Source organism: Dipodomys ordii, unplaced genomic scaffold (genome assembly GCF_000151885.1).
Source record: "Dipodomys ordii isolate 6190 unplaced genomic scaffold, Dord_2.0 Scaffold155, whole genome shotgun sequence".
NCBI lineage: Eukaryota > Metazoa > Chordata > Mammalia > Rodentia > Heteromyidae > Dipodomys > Dipodomys ordii.
This window is the reverse complement of record NW_012267371.1, coordinates 264730-283230: the sequence shown is the minus strand read 5'-3', so window position 1 is coordinate 283230 and position 18501 is coordinate 264730. Positions and strand designations below refer to the sequence as shown.

At 50.8% G+C, this 18501-nt stretch overlaps 2 protein-coding genes across 2 annotated transcripts in view; one reads left to right on the top strand and one right to left on the bottom strand.

Annotated features, from left to right (window-relative positions):
- LOC105997873 (keratin, type II cuticular Hb5-like) overlaps nt 1–2490 on the bottom strand; it is an 11124-nt gene extending 8634 nt beyond the window's left edge. The window contains exon 1 of the mRNA XM_013032419.1: nt 2065–2490. Coding sequence (XP_012887873.1) covers nt 2065–2490 — 426 coding nt within the window. The remainder of the gene's footprint in view (nt 1–2064) is intronic.
- An 8627-nt stretch (nt 2491–11117) lies between these two features.
- On the top strand, nt 11118–17617 carry LOC105997890 (keratin, type II cuticular Hb1). Its single transcript, XM_013032435.1, has 9 exons — nt 11118–11538; nt 13529–13737; nt 14381–14441; nt 15165–15260; nt 15486–15650; nt 15838–15963; nt 16174–16394; nt 16953–16984; nt 17451–17617. The coding sequence occupies exons 1-9, from the start codon at nt 11176–11178 to the stop codon at nt 17615–17617; spliced, it is 1440 nt and encodes a 479-aa protein (XP_012887889.1). The 5' UTR covers nt 11118–11175.
- The last annotated feature ends 884 nt before the right edge of the window (nt 17618–18501 follow it).

Sequence of the window (18501 nt, the reverse complement as noted above, 5' to 3'; positions counted from 1 at the left end):
GGAATAGTAAGAGAGATTTGGACATAACCCAATATGACTAACTCTGAAAGTGGGGGGAGAAAAGACCACTAGCCAAGGACTGTGAATGGACTCCAGAAGCTAAAAGCCACCTCTGGCAGCCAGCCGGCAAGGAGCCAGAGTCCCCAGTCCTACAACCACATGGAACGCAATCCTGCCCAAAGCCTGAATACCTTGGGGAACAGCCCTGCAAACCGTGATGTAAAGCTTGTGAGAAAGCCTATTTATACCATTTAAATGTCTGTGGGCATTTGTATAATAGCAATTTAAAAATGCACCTGCTGATGAGCTGGGGTGCAGCTCAGCAGCACTATAGAAGGAAGGAGGGAAGGAAGAGAGGAAGGGAGAAGGAAGGAAGGAAGGAAGGAAGGAAGGAAGGAAGGAAGGAAGGAAGGAAGGAAGGGAGGGAGGGAGGGAGGGAGGGAGGGAGAGTGGGAGGAAGAAGGAAGGAAAAAGAAAGAAGGAAAGAAAAGAAAAAAGGCACTCACAATAATTTTCACTTATTCTGATCCTGGGACACTGAGCCTGGGAAGAGAGTCGCCCTAGCCAGGAATTAAGAGACCCTGACTACCTAACTCGGCCAGCAGCCAGCTCATTGTGCCTCATTCTTTCTGAGCTTCACTCACTATGAACTAAGTAAGGCACAGAATACACCAATTTGTGTATGGAGTCTATAGGCCTATTCTACCTGCACACAACTTTTGGTTCTTTGTTCTGTGCTTCCTACTTGAGCTACATCCTCAGTTTTACAGATACCTAATTAGGTGCTGACTCTCTGGCGATGTTAGGCCAGTGGTTGGTGGTGAATAGCAGCCTCCATCCCCCACCCTCCACTCCCCCTTCCCCCAAGCAGCACCATGCTCAGTAAGGCTTCATTTGTTGACCTGCCACTCACCCACACACTTCCATTTGCTGCTACCAGCCCCAAACAGGTGATTGCTGTTCCAGTCTGATACCAGTCTGGTACAAAGAATTCACAGCTATTCATACCATACTTATGAGAAAGGATTAACCAAAAGGCACCTGCCTGGGGGGTCAGACTGCAGGCCCAGGCAGCCCTCTGGTTGGCTGCTCTGAAAGACTATACCTTATCTCTAATGAACTCCTATCTCAAATCTACACTTATCTCTAATTAACCAGCAAAAACTGGGAAGTGGAGCTATGGCTCAAGTGGTAGGGCACCAGCCTTGAGCAAAAGAAGGTCAGGGACAGCACTCAGGCAGGCCCTGAAAGGAAAAGAAGGAAGAATAGATGTACAGCACCTTTACCTACAGGGTGCTCATTTTGAGGACTTTGAGTACTGTGCCTGTCTGAGAGCAGAGTCCCCTTCCCCCCATGCACACCATCACCCTGGTGTGTGAACCTTCTTACACAGTCCCTGAGCATTGGCACACTGACTCTGGTAGCCCTGGATGATGGGCCTTTCCCGCCTTGGCTTTCAGTAGCTGTTTCACACACACACACACACACACACACACACACACACACACACACACACCTCACGCCTGTGAGTTCTCGGAGGGCCAAAGGAAACCAGAGGGGTCTGCACATGGAACTCCAATGTCAGGCAAGTGCCATCCAGCAGCCTCTTATCTGGGCCTTTAATCCAAGGATGTGGGGGTGCAGGGAACTTGGAGCAGAGGTCCTGAGGAGTCAAAGCCTTGCTGTGAGGCCCCCGTCTCCAGCCCCTCTTGGTCCTCAAGGGTTCTCTACTATGTTGGAGATGGCAGCATGTCTTCTGAAACCCCTGTGTGCCCACCCATGCCCTGGTATTGTGCACAAGCTGGAATCCAGAAGATGGACCACAGGCACCTGTTTGGCTTGCTGATAGGTGACCATCAGCAATACCTCCCCTCCCCCGCCCATATCTGTCTGGCATCCTCATCTTCATCATTGCCCTTGTCTATCACAGCAACCTTTGAAAAGCAAAGCCTAAAATGCAGCCACATCTCTAGGTCATGGACTAGTCAGTGGCAGGAGAAATGGAGCCCAGCTCTGATCACCAGAGTCCAAGTCCCTGGGAGCCAATGAGGACCAGACACCCACCTTGTCGATGAAGGCCGCAAACTTGTTGTTAAGACACTTGATCTGCTCCTTCTCCTCGTGCTTCACACACTGCGCATTGGGGTCGATCTCCAGGTTGAGGGGTGTCAGAAGGCTCTCGTTGATGCTCACGGTGGTGATGTAGGATGGGCTGGGCCCGCCAATGCCTCCCGCACGGTAGCCAAAGCTGCTGCGTCCACTACGGAGGGGTGGCCTGTAACTCACTGCCATCCTGGGGGACCCCATTGCATGCAGGCTCCTGCTGCTGAAGTCCCGGAGGTATCTGTAGCCCGGCCCCCTGGGACTGCTCCCTTGGGAGGCCATAACACTGACACAGCTGTGACCCCCAGGCTTGGGCACCACAGCAGAGTGGGAGCTGAAGTTCCTGGGCCCACAGCTGGATCTGAGGCGGTAGGAGCAGTTGGCCATGCCTCTAGCTGTGTAGCATAGATCTCAAGCACAAAGGGAAGATGGAGGAGTGACAGGGTCTCTCACGGAGAGACCTTTTATCAGCCAGAGTACAGTTCTCTCAGCCACATAAAAGGCCAGAGAAAGTTATTAAGGCCATTTATGAGCGTGGGAATCCCGCTAGGCAGTCTAACAGGAGACCTGAAACTTGCCGCTTTTAATAGGCATATCAAGGGGACCCCACAGCCCAATAAAACTGTCCCCCCAATGTGTCAACCTCACAGACCTAGACATCTCTATCAAGCTCATGAGGGGATCATTATCGCACAAAAGTGGGCCAAGGCTGGGCCAGCATGTTCCTGGGAATGGAAGATCCTGCGTCCCACGGAGGTTCTACACAGCCACCCTTCCAGGCCAGCTCATGAGGAAGGAGCTCCCCAAACCTTTCCTGATATCTGGGGACGACCCTCACTGCATTCCATCCTGAAGCGTGAAGGTTGGACAGCTTGTCTCTCTATCCTCCCAGATAGGAGCACATATCAAGTCCCCAGGAAGTACAGGGAGATGGCAAAGACCAGGTGTCCCATATCATCCCCAAATACTCGCAGAGCCCAGGGCAGTGGTTGCCTTGGGAACAAGCAGGGGCTGAGGTCTGAGCAAAGTAAGAGCCGCCCTGTGTGCTCTCCTCAGTGGGGTCATGTGCAGTCCCATGAATGCGGGTCATGCTCAGTCATATGGATGGGGGTCATGTTCAGTCACATGGATGGGGTCTGCCCTTGGGGAACCCAGGTTCCACGGAGGAGACTGGACAGATGAGAAAGAAACACAGATGTGTGCTCTGGGCTCTCTAAGGAGAGTCACTCTCAGCTGGCTGAAGGCCACAGAGAAGGGCAGAACGTTGCCAAATCCCAGTAGATAGATGGTAAGACTTGTCCAGAGTACAGAGGCAACAGAAGCACACACACTGAGTAGAGTCTCTATGCACACCTGGTTCCTGGACAAGTTACCTAGGATTGCTTGCTTTGCCCCCACCCCATCTTACTGACATCCTTTTTGTAGTACCCAAGACAGCACAGAAATATGGAGCCATTTGGTGTCTTGTGTGTGTGTGTGTGTGTGTGTGTGTGTGTGTGTGTGTGTGTGTGTTTACCGGTCCTAGGGCTTGAACTCAGGGCCTGGGCACTGTCCCTAAACTTTTCTGCTCAAGGCTAGTGTTCTACCGCTTTGAGCGATAGCTCAATTTCTGGCTTTTTAGTAGTTCATTTAAGAGTCTAATGGACTTTCCTGCCAAGGCTGGCTTTGAACCACCATATTCAGATCTCAGCCTCCTGAGTAGCTAGAATTACAAGTGTAAGTCATTAATGCCCAGTGAGCTGTGTCTTTTGACAGAGCAGTGTCAAACCACCCAAGTCCCTACTCCCAGCTAAAGTTCTCAAGCATGGGGCAAAAATAAAAATAATCTAAAAGCCAAGCATCAATGGCTCATGCTTGTAAATCTAGCTACTCAGGAGGCTGAGATCTGAGGATCACAGTTTGAAGCTAGTCCAGACAGGCAAGCCCCGGGAGACTCTCATCTACAATGAACACCACCCACCCACCAAAAAAAAAAAAAAAAGCCAAAAATGGAGGTATGACTCAAATGGTAAACACTAGGTTTGAGCACAGAAGCTCAGAGACAGTGCCCAGGTCCTGATTTTAAGCCCAGGATCTGCACAAAATAAAACTCTGAGGGTACAACAGGAACTACTCACAGTTCTAGCCTAAGCTGTTTCTGCCCACTCAGGAAGCACCCACAGATAGTGTCCTGAGCAGTGGCCACACTGCCCTCTGCTGCCCAGACTAGAGAAAAGGAAGAAGGCTCAGTATGAGCCCCCTCAAGGCATGGAGAGATCACTGATGGCTCAAAGAGCTCCTGGGTGTGTGTGGGGGTGGGGGTCATAGGCACTCCAGGCCCTATATCTTCTCCTGTGAGGAGTCCTGAGAAGAGCTGGGGAGTGGCAGGGTGCAGAATGGAGGCCATCAATGGTGGGGAAAATGTTGTGGCATATAACTAAAGTGGTAGAGGATAACTAGCAGGCTGAAGTGACAAGGACTCAGCTTTGGGCTCCAGCGAAGTGCCAGTTCCAGGATGCCCAACCTGGCCAAGCACCTTTGCTTTGGAGAGATCTTTCAGGACCATTGCAGCCTGGCTGGGGATGGGGGAGAGGTTGGGACCATGATGCCCTCCAGTCCTTGGTCATAATTCAGAAGTCTTGTGAAGAAGGAGTTGTTGAAAGAGACACATATGAAGGAAAACTTACAAACTTATAACTGCCTCTTCCCTGCCTTCTCCCAGGAGCTCCCCAGCTCTATCATACCTACAGGAGGTCACAAACCCAAACCTGGCTCTCTGTGGGGCTGAGAAGCTGTGTAAAAAATCACCGTGGTGCCCTGGGGGCTTTAGAAAAGACTGTCCAATGTAAGAATAGGCCTGAGGACCAATGGAATAGAAGACCCAGAAATGCATCCACAGACCTATAGCACCTAGTATTTGATAAGGGAGCCAAAATCACAGGATGGAAGAAAGACAGCCTCTTCAAGAAATGGTGTTGGCAGAGCTGGCTATGCAGAAAACAAGGTAGATCCTTATCTATCACTCTGCACTAGAATCAATTTCAAATGGATCAAAGACCTCAATGTAAGGCCGCATACCCTGAAAATATTACAGGAGGACAGGGGAAACACTAGGGCTCCATGGCACAGGACAAAACTTCCTAAGTAAAGATCCAGAAACACAACAAATCAAAGATTGGATAAATAGAATTGCACCTAACTAAAGAGTTTCTGCATAGCAAAGGACATAGCTAGCAAGATCAATGGAAAGCCCACAGAATTAGAGAAGATCTTTACTATGTATACATCAGACATGGGTCTCATATCCAAAATATACTTAAAGCTCAAAAATTAAACCCCTCAAAAACAACTCCCCAAAGAAACAACAATCCAACTAATAAATTGGCTAAAAAACTTAAAGACTTCTCAGAAGAAGTAAGAATGGCCAATAGACACATGAGGAGATATTCAACATCTCTAGCCATAAAAGAAATGCAAATCACAACAACATTGAGATTCCCCCTCATCCAGTTAGGATGCTCGTATCTAGAAAAGTAACAATAACAGATGCCGGCAGGGATGTGGCCAAAAGGGAACACTATTACACTGTAAACTTGTTCAGCCACTCTGGAAAGCAGTATGGAGTTTCCTCAAAAAGCTAAACATAGAGCTCCCTTATGATCCAGCAATCCTACACTTGGGCCTTTACTCAAATGATCACAAACAAGACCACACTAAAGCTACTAGAACAACTACATTATTTGCAGCATTATTTACCATAGCTAAGCTATGGAACAACCCAGATGCCCCTCAGTGGACGAATGGATCAAGAAAATGTGCTATATATACACGATAGAATTCTATGCTTCCACAAGAAAGCATGGCATTGTCCCATTCTTAAGGAAATGGAAAGAATTGGAAAATATTATATTAGATGAAGTAAGCCAGACCCAAAGAAACATAGGTTGCATGGTTTCTCTCATTAGTAATAATTAGAATGTGTCTATAAATCTACAAGTAAGCCCAATGGATAGTAAAAACAAAAAAGAATTATACTTGGAAATGATAAACAGGATTGTAAACATTCACACAGTAAGACCAAAGGAGAATATTCTTAGGAGAGGCTCACAAGGGCTCAATAGCTATGTGTATATGATCATATCCAAATGAACTCCAAGAAATGGAAACTAGAGTTTTTTATTGTACTGTTTGAGGTTCTTTTTTCATTTTTTCTTTTGTTTATTCTCTTTTGTCACTGAATTATATGGCTGTTCCCTTTGTCTTGTTTGTAAGTTTATCTGATTTGGGGAGGGGAAGGGAAAACACGGAAACAGTGGGACAGAGTGAACTATTTCAGAAGTGATACTCCCTAGATACTATGTTGGAAATGAACTATAAAACTTGCGGGGAAGGGAATCAGGAGGGAAAAAAACTTGGAAAAAATGTGGGAGGGGGTGACACTGTTTATAAGGAAATAAACTCATTACCTGACTTATGTAACAGGAATCCCTTTATACATCACCTATACAATTAAAAAAAAAAGACTGCCCAACTGCCTCCATGTCCCACTAGAGGGCGCTCTCCCTGACATCAGAAGGCAGCCAGTGCCAACATCTGGGAAAGCGTTTCTTCTACAAGAAGCCCTGCCAGGTTGATCAGCATGCCCTGTGATTTCTTTAGCTTCCTGAACAGAGTTTAACCCCTAGTCTTCTTTCCCCCAGCCCCCAGTCATTGAAAAGTGTTTTAATTTTTATGAAGTGACCTTATATCTCTAGCAGCATTTTTCCACTTGTGCTGCCCTGTCTGCAGTTTATTATAGCTGTGTTGGGTTTTCTAGGTCACTAGTCTTGTAATGTGAAAATCATGCTAGTCTTAGCTCCCTTCTTCCAATGCCAACACAAAGATGCCTTTTCTGGGCCAGGAATCCCAGTGTATTACAGACAGCATGGCCTGGGCTACAGGCCTTGCTTGGGATCCTCATTTAGAGTAGGTCTGGGGGTCTACCTTCAGGAGTGACTTCCTCCAGGGTGTCTACTGGCTTGTGACCCTTTCTGTGCATGTCTGCCATGCACTGCTTGGCATCCTCTCCCCTTTCTGCCCTTCTGATATTCTCAGGCCGGCTTTCCTCCAAGCCTCACCTCCAGCAGGATGCTGCTTCTCAGCCCATGACAGCACACATTGGCCTGCGTTGGGGAACTGCTGTAATCTCCACTTACGTGGGGCATGTGCGCTCACTGAGGACGAAGGGCGTGTAGTAACCCCCCCCCCCATTCTCTGCTGTAATAAGCACTTGTTGGATAGGTGACAGTGACACTTGTCCTCAACCGGAACCCACCAGCCTTCCTGGGTTGTGACATCAAGGCCAGAAGGCAAACCTGGAAGGTGTTGAGGTTGGGAGAAGAGAGGTAAGTGGAGGCCCAGGAGCTGGTCCTTTCCAGGCAGGACCCCAGACGTGTGTTCAGCTCTCTCTGGTCAGTACTTTCTGGGTATTCACATACACATCAGCTATTCATTCATCATCATGGGGATCCAGGGAGCCACTGTCATATCCCTGACTTTGCAAGGCCTTCTGCTTCACTGCTGAAGTCCCCCACAGGAAAGCTACTCTTACAGCCAGCTAGGCACTTAGCAATTTAGGGATTTTTTTGTTTTATTGTATTGTATTGTTTTTGTAGTGGTCTTAGGACTTGAACTCGGGTTATAGGTGCTGCCCCTGAGCTTTGATGTTCAAGGCTAGTGCTCTAGCCCTTAAGCCATAACTCCATTGGTGGCTATTTGGAGATAAGAGTCTCATGGACTTTCCTGCCCAGACAGGCTTCAAATCTCAATCCTCAGATCTCAGCCTCCAGAGTAACTAGGACTACAGATGTGAGCTGCTGGTGCCTGGCTAACAATTTTGTTTTAAGGAAACTAGTGGAAATCACACAAAGATATATTCACTAATGTCCATCCCAGGCTAACTAATCAAATTTCCTTTCACAAAAGGTAAAAATAAAAAATGCAAACGCTGGGGCTGGGAAGGTGGCTCAGTGGTAGAGTACTTGCCTTGCATGCCTGAGGGCCTGGGTTCGATTCCTCAGCACCACATAAGCAAAAAAGAAAAAAGCTGGAAGTGGCGCCGTGGCTCAAGTGGTAGAACGCTAGCCTTGAGCTGAAGAGCTGAGGGACAGCGCCCAGGCCCAGAGTTCAGGCCTCACGACCAGACCCCCCTCCCCCCAAAAATGCAAATACTCCTGGATATTCAGGAAAGAAACTCATCTTGGTCTTGGAGCTAGCCAGCCAGCCAGATACCCACAGGGGGAAAAAACACAGTTTGGAATACAGCCAAGTAATAGTTGCCAGCCCAAAATGACAGGCAAGAACCAAAAGGCCAGGCTAGCAACAAGCAGTCATTCCCAGGCAGTGGGGACAAGTCAACCACCGGCCAACCCAGGCTAGTCTCCAGAGAAGCAGGTCCAGAGCCCAGGCCTTGATGAATGAACCAGCCTAGGGACTTGGACAGAGCCTTTATCCAAGCCTTGGTCAGGCCAAGAACCAATCATAGTCAGGAGCTAGGGTGAGTAGGCCAGCCAAGGTGGAGGCGGGGGGGGGGGGCTGCCACTGCCCTTTGTCAACTTCCTGTCTACATGCTTTGTTCTGGCTCACTTATACATGGGATCTGTAATTTAGGTTTTTTTGAGGTGGCCAATGACTGTCTTGTAAAGCCATCACTGTTTTCTGCTGACCCCGGCACAGTCACTTGGAGTCTCATTGGCCAGTGACATTGTCCCTTTGCAAAGTCCTCCAGACCAGGGGCAGCCGAGACCCAGTCATGGCATAGGCATGGAGGGAGGGCGGGGTGGCCCCTCCCACTGCTTCCTCCTCCCGATGCCAACACAGTCATGGAGTTGTGTTTTGTGGTTTTTGTAGTTTTGTTTTTGGGGGGTAGGGAGGTCCTGGGGCTTGAACTCAGACCCTAGGTGCTGTTCCTGATCATATGTGCTCAAGACTAACACTCTACCATTTGAGCCATAGCTCTGCTTCTGGCATTTTGGTAGTTAACTGGAGATGAGAGTTCCATGGGCTGTCTTGCCCGGGCTAGCTTTGAACTTTGATTCTCAGATCTCAGCCTCCTGAGTAGCTAGGATTACAGGCATGTGCCCCTAGTTCCCAGCAAGTCACTGAGGTTTTTATAGGCAGAGAAATTGAGAAGTAGCTGGTGCTTGATCTCAAACCTAGGAATTCAAACCCTGTCTTTCTTTCTTCTCCCCTTCCTGCCCCTGGCCCCTGCCCCCTTGCGGTGCTAGGAATGGAACCCAGGGCTTTGAGCATGCTAGCTAAGTGCTCTACCCCTGAGCACCTCTAACCCAAACCTTGTCATTTGTGCCATATCCGTTCCAGTCCAGACATGAGTGGGCACCGCCATGGCTTCCCCAGCCCAAGGAGATGTGCATGGCTCTTTTTGAGTTCAAGTTCACAGAATTGAGACAGTCAACTCCAAACCCCAATGGAAGTCCCTACCCCATAGCCGGTACCCCAGGCCCAAGACTAAAGGGTCCATCGGAGGCAGTAGGGGTTCATTTCCTCCACTTATGGGGCAGATGGGGTCCAACTCTCTGACATTTCCATAGCATCACAAAAGATGCCTTCTCTCTCTTGTCCCCAAACCTCTACTCTGAGATCGTGTGCTCTGAGAGGGAGTGGGGAGGGCTACAGGTAAAGGCAAAGAGGGTTATTTTTAGCTCACCTTGGGCCAGTGTTTGGCTCCATCAAAGGAGTTGTTTTCAAAGGTGGGCCAAAAGACAGGCACTCGGGAGATTTATGGGCCCACAATCTCAGGCTAGAGGAAAGTTTGTGTCTGTCGGTCCATCAACGCTACCACCTGCTCTAGTCCAAAGGAATGAACGCCAGATTAAAGGAGGTTGGTGTTAGGGACAGCCACATAAGCTCCCAGCCCTCTTTCACCAACAGAAGGACCCCAGGACCCCCAATCCAGCACTTTCTTCAGTCCACTTCCCTCACCAAGCCTTGTAGAGAGCCTAAAGAGGCCCCCTAGACCCCTAGTGCTTCGGCCGGGACATCATGGGAGCTTTCCCTTCCTCCACGGCTTCTCTCCTTCCCCATTAGCCAAACGATGTTGCTTCAAGTCCATGTCACCCCCTTGTTCCCCAAACACCTGGCTCCATGCTTCTATCTCAGAGCAGAGCACCATGGCTATAGCAGCCTGAGAGAGCTCCGCCAGGGTGCTCTGGCGAACTGAGGAATGGGGAGATGTACTCTGTGTCTGAATCAAGCTGGACTGGATGCTCAGGTCCCCTCGATCCTGTACCCGCAACCCCCCCACTTCTGTCCTTCTCAAACCCAGCTCTCCACTCTCCTCAAGCTGCTGCTCCCCCTGTCCAAGCCTGGAGCTCTCATTCACCATGACATCCCAGACTCAGAACAGCCCTGGTGGTCTTGTCTTGAGCTTTCTGAACTCACTTTCTCCCATGTCCCCACTGGTGTCCCAGCTAGAAAAATCCCAAATGCATGGATTATGTCCAACTCTCCCAGATCCTCAACCCCCTTCTCCCAGCCCTGAGCAAGAACATGGCAGGAACAGGCTGACCTTGACCTTGAAGATGATTCTTATTTCCCTGTGTTGGAGACAGAAGGGAAATCAAAGGAAACCTAGAACAGGGGGCTCTTTGGGAAGGACAGCCCTTCGGCTCCAACCCAGGTCAGGCCACAGGTGGAAGATCCATGGCCCAGCTAAGCCCCTTCCGGAAAGGAGTTGGGCGAGAGGCCTTGCCCCTCGGTGCACCTGGAACATGCTTCTGGCCCAGCCCCTCTCCCTTCTCTTTGGTGGGGAGGGGACCAGGAGAGGCCTGGAGGAAGCTTGTAAAGGGCTTTGAAGATGAAACAGGCCTGTGGCCCAAGATTGTTGACACAGCCACAGAAGAGGCAAGCGGGTTGGAGCTTAAGAGGCCGAGGTGATGCCAAGCTAATAAAACACAGCTATTGTCTCCTTGCCACCCCTTTTAATGCCAGTTTTCCTGACACATAAAAGGGCCTGCCACAACCTAGGGAGCACAGAGCCTTGGCTCCTTCTCTGCCAACTTCTCCACTGCCCAGACACCTGCTTTCTCCACCACCATGACCTGTGGACTCCGTGCTGGAACCTTCAGCTGCGCCTCGGCCTGCGGACCTCGGCCAGGCCGCTGCTGCATCACCGCCGCCCCCTACCGCGGCATCTCTTGCTACCGTGGCCTCTCCGGAGGCTTCGGCAGCCACAGCGTCTGCGGGGGCTTCCGCTCTGGCTCCTATGGACGCAGCTTCGGCTACCGCTCAGGGGGTGTCTGCGGGCCCAGCCCCCCATGCATCACCACCGTGTCTGTCAACGAGAGCCTCCTGACACCCCTCAACCTGGAGATCGACCCCAACGCGCAGTGCGTGAAGCATGAGGAGAAGGAGCAGATCAAGTGTCTCAACAGCAGGTTTGCTGCCTTCATTGACAAGGTAAGTTCCTGGATCAAGCAGTACCTGAGCTCCAACCTGTCTAGAACTAGATATTATAGGGGAAATCAGAAGTAAGCATCTGTCCATGTAAGCTCTGAGGAATGTATGTATGTATGTATGTATGTATGTATGTATATGTATATGTATGTGTATATGTATATGTATACATGAGTGGTTGTCATAGACAAAAAGATAAAAATAGCACCAGGAGCTTCCAGCCTGATTGGGATGGGATAGGTGTGTGTGGAGGTAACAAACTGAAAACACACAGGGGAGGTAGAGGCAGCGCCTTTGGAACAGCAAATGACACTGCCCAGTGAGCAAAAGCTCATGGGGTTTGCTACATTTGAAGCAAAGCAGCTCCCTATATCAAGGGCAGAGGTTGTGACCCCAAAGATGGCCTAGAAGCATCTCTCCTGGGTGGGTCACAGAGAGCTGCTTTGATCCACCCCCCTCCCCCATTGAGAGTGGGGGTAAGCCCTCCCCAGCTACTTCAGTTGGGGCTCAACACACAGCGGTAAGCAGTGGACACAGGCCTCGTCCTCACGGGGCTAGGCAGGCATCCTCTACAGAGCAGTGTCCAACGCAAGTCTGCAGCCATCCTCTCGAAACCCAGGCAGCCAGCCAGCCTGTGGCCATGGTCTGAGGACTGAGAGACAAGATTGTCATTAGGAAGTAGCAGAAAGAACTGCAAAATAACATGTACACACACACACACACACACACACACACACACACACACATCCTGTAAGATGAGAAACTAAACTAAAGCCAGCATGAGAAAGAAGTTTCAGTGGGTGATGGGGGTGACAAAGTTATTAGTCAAAAGAATCTGAGTCAACCAACCTAGTGGCAGGAAGATGGATGTGAGAATTTTCTTGGAGCTCAAGAGTCTACAATAATTTAATGTGAAGTAAGACCCCCATAGTGCAAAGCCCCTCCCTGCCTTGGAGGTCCAATGAGCTGCCAGGCCTGGGTGGGGTACAAAGCATCCCAGGGGACCCCACTCCAACTGCCCTCCCATCATGCCATTCTGGGTTTGGATCACTGTCCATCAGTCTGGGGGAAGTGTATTTTTCTCCCAGGACTTCTTTAATCCTCACAATGAGGGGTACTTGAACCCCATGCCACACTAGCACTCTGTCCAAGATCACACTTTTTCTTTTTTTGTAGTTCATGGGTCTTGAACTCAGGACCTAGGAACTGTCCATGAGCTCTTTTGTTCAAGGCTAGTGCTCTACCACTTTGAGCCACAGTGCCTCTTCTGGCTTTCAGAGTTGTTTATTGGAGATAAGACTCTTATGGACTTTCTTGCCCAGGATTGGCCTTGGACTGTGATCCTCAGATCTCAGCCTCCTGAGTAGCTAGATTGCAGGCATGAGCCACTAGAGCCCATCCAAGACCACACTTTTTAGCAAGTAGCAGAGGAATCTAGACTCAGCTGGTCTAAGTACTTCCTGTGATGCATTTGAAGAAACAGAAGTTTGTGAAAGGAAGGACTTCCAGGTGTTGAAGTGGGTAAGCCCTGACGTACATGGTTTTTCAGACTGATGACAAGCACACACAGGAAGAACTCTGGGTATTCAGATTCCTGTGGAGAAGACAGGTTGTCTGTTTTTTAAAAGTATTTTTCATTATAATTATTTGAAAATGCTAAAAAAAAAAGAGGAGTTAAAGTTAGATAAGTCAGGTAAAGATTGCATTTCTTTTTGGACAATGTCATCCCTTCCCTCCCTCTCTCTCAGGTTTTTTCCTCTCATCCCTGCCACAGGTTGTAGAGTTCATTTTCAAAACAGTGTCTAGTGAGGACCATTGATTCACCTGTTTGCCCTTTGTCCCTTCACTTCCCGGCCACCCCTGATGCTTCCAAACACATATAGATAAGCAAAGAAAAGAAGAAAAAAACAAAAGAAAAAAGAAAAAAACTTTGTTTCCATTTCCGGGAGCTCCTTTCAATCAATGTTATCTTGGGCTGTACCTTGGGTGGCAGGTGCGCTTCCTGGAGCAGCAGAACAAGCTACTGGAGACCAAGTGGCAGTTCTACCAGAACCGCAAGTGCTGCGAGAGCAACCTGGAGCCTCTGTTCGAGGGCTACATCGAGACTCTGAGGAGGGAGGCTGAATGTGTGGAGGCCGACAGTGGGAGGCTGGCTGCAGAGCTCAACAATGTGCAGGAAGTGATGGAGGGCTACAAGAAGAAGTGAGTGTGGTTTACCCAGCTGATGGCTTAGCTTCAAACCTGGCACCGACAGGGAGAGGGAGGTGGGAGGCAGTGTGCAGCCCAGCCAGGCCCAGGGAGCTCCAGGAACCACTATCCTGTGGAGGTCAAATCCCAACATCTGCCTGCTGCAGGTTGAGGGTCTCAGAAGATTCTGGTCCCGCTCAACTTGCCACCCTGGACTGAGACCCTGCTCTCTTGAAAAGCAAACCACACAGCTCCCTCATTCCCTTGCTGAGTCTCAGGCTCTTATACCCACAGCTCCTGATCACATCCAGCCCACGGGCTGAGAAACAACAGGTCTCAGGCTCTGGGGACACAGCATGTCCTGAGACATCTGGGCCTTCCACCCAGACCTGGGACCAGAATCTAGGTGAAGGGAGGCTGGCACTGCTGGGCCCAGAGGCTGCAAAGGCTGCTTCTAGCACAGGGGATCAGGAGTCCTTGTGTGTCCTCTGAGCTGACCTCACAGCAACCTTGGCAAAGAGCCTGGGGCATTCCAGATGAACCTCTCCACCCCCCATGCAGACAGAGTGCACAGGGAGGCCCTGCTCAAGCCCCAGTCAGCCAGGAAGTGAGGTTGGGGAGACTGGCCTGCTCTGATATCCCTTCCCTCCCATCTCAGGTATGAAGAGGAAGTTTCCCTGAGGGCCACAGCTGAGAATGAGTTTGTGGCTCTGAAGAAGGCAAGTAGCAGGGAATGGGAAGAGCTTCCTGGGACCCTGTGGGTGGGGAGGGGCAGGTAGGTCTTCCTGGAGTCTCAAGTGCTCAGCCTCAGGGTGGGGAGCAGGCAGCTTGCACATCAGGATGGCACTCCGTGTTGTAGCCAGGGCTCTGGGATGTCTGGTGATGCCCTACTGGGGCAGTAGATGTCTACCTTGACCCCTGGCTGTCTTATTCTGCCTCAGAGGTTGTGGTATGGCCTGGAATCTCATAGAACTTCTGTGTCTTGAGGGTCAGTGTGTTCTACCGAGTACTGTTTATAACTGACTTCAATCAGGGCCAGATGCCACTGTTTAAGGGAACATGGGCAGATCTAGGCATGCCAGGTGAACTTGAGGCCTTGACCTGGGCTCTTAGAGGCAGGTCAGGGTCAGGTGGTCTTCTGAGCCTCCCTTGACAAGAGAGTATAGACAAGAAGACAGAGGGGACTATTTCATGGAGTGGACTGAAAGGCAGCTAGTATCTGTGAGTGTATGAAGAATTTGTCCTTATGGGCTGGAGTTTGCCTGGGCACAGCAGGCAGGTAATGGGAGAGATGATCTATGGAAGTCCTTTGCCTGTGATGGAGCCTCAGGAGCTTGGGGTTCCTTCTGCCCTGGGCTGCAATGGAAGGGTGAGAAGAGAGACAATTTTGAGGGGGCATCAGCAAGGCCCCTTGAGACTCACACTTTGCCCTCCCTTCCCAGGACGTGGACTGTGCCTACCTGCGCAAGTCTGATCTGGAGGCCAACTCAGAGGCATTGACCCAGGAGATTGACTTCCTGAGGAGACTCTATGAAGAGGTGAGGGGTGGGGGCTGGACTGAGGCCTAGGGCAGCCAGCACAGAAGACAATGGTTTGGATGGAAGTGGAGTGTGGGAAAGGGATTGGGAAGTGGATTCTGATCATGGGGTTGCATGAAGTGGCAAGAAACAGGGCCAAGGTGACTGGCCAGTTGCCTTGAAGTCTGTTCGGTAGGGACACATTCTCCAAAAGCTCTGCTGTCCTTTACCCCCATCCTCCTGCAGGAGATCCGTGTCCTCCATGCCCACATCTCAGACACCTCAGTCATTGTCAAGATGGACAACAGCAGGGACCTCAACATGGACTGCATTGTGGCTGAGATCAAGGCTCAGTATGATGACATCGCTACCCGCAGCAGGGCTGAGGCTGAGTCCTGGTACCGCAGCAAGGTAACTGTTCCAGGAAGCTGCCTTCTAGACAGTGAGAAGGAGCAGTTGCCTCCTAGAAAAGATGGGGTGGGAAGGGAGGGGCCAACAGCTCTCAGGCAGGGTTCAGGTCAGGGCTGCCATGTGTGGCTGGTTGCACAGGTTGAATACTGTCCAATATGAGTCCATGGGCACCCCTGTTTCTCTCCAGTGTGAAGAGATCAAGGCTACCGTGATCCGACATGGGGAGACCCTGCGCCGCACCAGGGAGGAGATGAATGAGCTGAACCGCATGATCCAGAGGCTGACGGCTGAGATTGAGAATGCCAAGTGCCAGGTATGGGGCAGCTGTGCCCAAGAGCAGAACAGGTGGGGGCCTGGCCTGTGCCACACAGCCAGCATGAGCCCTAGTTGATTCTTATTATCCAGTCTCCAATAAGATTTTTGCATTATTAGTCTCTCCAGTTGGCAGAGACTGGGTTCTTCTAGTTAATGGACAAAGTGACCCAACACTCATGATCTACCTCATTCTCTCCTGGGCCCCCAGAACACCAAGCTGGAGGCCGCAGTGACCCAGTCTGAACAGCAGGGTGAGGCAGCCCTCACTGATGCCCGCTGCAAGCTGGCCGAGCTGGAGGGAGCCCTGCAGAAGGCCAAGCAGGACATGGCCTGCCTGCTGAAGGAGTACCAGGAGGTGATGAACTCCAAGCTGGGCCTGGACATCGAGATCGCCACCTACAGGCGCCTGCTGGAGGGTGAAGAGCAGAGGTGAGCCCCAGCCTTCTGCTGGCCCCCAAACCTGTCCCAAGATAGACTGGACTTCATACCAGTTCATACGGGGTGGGACCTGGGGCACCTTGCTTTCACCATGCAAAATTTGTTAGGTCACAGCCCAGTGACCTGCTAGGACTAGCCCTACAGGGCTTGGTCTCTGGCCGAGATCTTCCTAAGAACCCTCCACCCTTAAAGTTTCCATAATCCTCACCTTCCTAATTTCTAGGAGGTCACTTTCCCTGGACCAATTTCTAATCCTTGTGTGCTCAAGAAAACTTCTTTTTCTAAGGCTGAGCCTGTCCAGCTTGGTCAGATAAGGTTGTTCAGGCTGGATACTGCACAAAGGCATACAGATGAAGGCAAAAGCGAGTTGCTAAATAGTAATGCCCAGCATTACTAACCTGCCAGCAAGACATCCTTCCCTCAATCGTACAAAGGCATGAAGTGCAGATCAGGAACATCTCAAAAATGAGCCTTGCTGGCACCTAGGGGAAGTCTATGGTCTCATTCTGTTTCCTTTTCTCTTCTTCTCCCCATTTTTCCTCGACTCAGGCTGTGTGAAGGTGTTGGCGCTGTGAATGTCTGTAAGTATCTTGAACCCTGAAAAGGAAAAAAAAATGGTGGTTGAGCAATCTCCTGGCTTGGGTATACAGAGACCCTGGAAAGTATGTTCCCCATCATTCCCCAGTATGGCAAATTGGTTGCTCATGCAGCCAGCTGGAGAGACTGCAGTTAGCTTTCAAGAAGAGCCTCACAACATGAATGAGGTTAGAGAAGAGGAAAGAAGTCACTCCAAGGGATCTCAGCATAATGTCAACCTGCTAGAAGAGAGGAAACTGAGACCAGAGCATGGGAAGGATTTGTCCAAGATGACAAAGCAAAGCCCAGGCCTTCTGGCTCCCAGGCTGAGGTTTTCTCCAAGGCTTCAAAACTAGAATGAAGGGCTCTTTGTGGTTCCTTGGAGGACTGGACCAATCACACAGGCTTGGGGAGAGGGCTGGGTAGGGTGGCGACCAGCCAGGCCTCAGGACTCTTGTCTTCTTCCCTCAGGTGTCAGCAGCTCCCGGGGCGGGGTCGTGTGCGGTGACCTCTGTGTGTCTGGCTCCCGGCCGGTGACAGGCAGCGTGTGCAGCGCCCCATGCACTGGGAACCTGGCAGTGAGCACGGGCATGTGTGCACCCTGTGGAGCAGGCTCCTGCTACCAGGGCAGGTGTTAGATGGCCAAGAGAGCATGGAGGGAGTCCTTCCCACTGCCAGATGTCAACACCCCCACCTTGCTGAGCACAGCAGGACCTCGGTAGCCTTGCCTTGTGTTCTGAGAATTCACTGCTCCCACCAGTCCCTCTTCCCCTCCCCAGCCCCTACTGGAAAGGACGGCTGCGCGGTTGGGCCCCCTTTTTGGATGTAGTACCAACAAATGGCCGGTAGAGGGCTCTCCCTCTCTGGAAGGAGCATAGTGGGGCTGCCTCCAGTGCTTCTCTGACCTCCGGTCTCCTATTTGCCAATAAATTGGGGACCCTGTTCTCTATGCTATGATGTCTTGTTTTCTTGAATCCCATGTCTAATTGTGAGCACCCTAAGATGCGGCCTGAGGACTAGGGTAATTCTGGGCTAGCCTCAACTTGGACACTGGCAAAACCTGTTCCCAGAGCCAGGCAAGGCCTGCCTGAGTCCCACAGGCCAGTTGTGGGCTGGTTTGAGGGCTTTGCTTCTCCGAGTGGTCCTGAAAGAAGCAGCGGAGGCCATAGGAACTGCTCGAAGGCAGTGGGCATGTGCATGCATGTTTGTGTTCTTGTGTGTTTGGTTCTAGTCCCTTCCTGCACACACCCCACTTTCTTCTCTCAGCACCCCTTCATTCTACCCCACCACACAACAATACTGGATTCCACCCCCATCTCCAGTGTCCTCCCCATGCTGTGTACCTAACAAGCAGGACTGAGACCCCCGACATCTACCTCTTCCCTGTCCTTCCGCCCTCTTCAGCTCTAGTTGGCCCTGTGGCTGCTAAGGGCATGCTGTCCCCTCCCTACCCCTGTCCCCAATACCTCATAGGCTTAACTCGAATACAGCCCCTCTGCCCCTCCTTGGCCTGACCTCTCTG

What these genes read in the sequence shown, in the direction of transcription:
- LOC105997890 (XM_013032435.1), top strand. Translation starts at nt 11,176, where the DNA reads ATGACCTGTGGACTCCGTGCTGGAACCTTCAGCTGCGCCTCGGCCTGC. An exon ending in AGTTTGTGGCTCTGAAGAAG is followed by an intron (nt 14,442 to 15,164) that starts GCAAGTAGCAGG and finishes CTCCCTTCCCAG; the next exon opens with GACGTGGACTGTGCCTACCT. An exon ending in TTGAGAATGCCAAGTGCCAG is followed by an intron (nt 15,964 to 16,173) that starts GTATGGGGCAGC and finishes CTGGGCCCCCAG; the next exon opens with AACACCAAGCTGGAGGCCGC.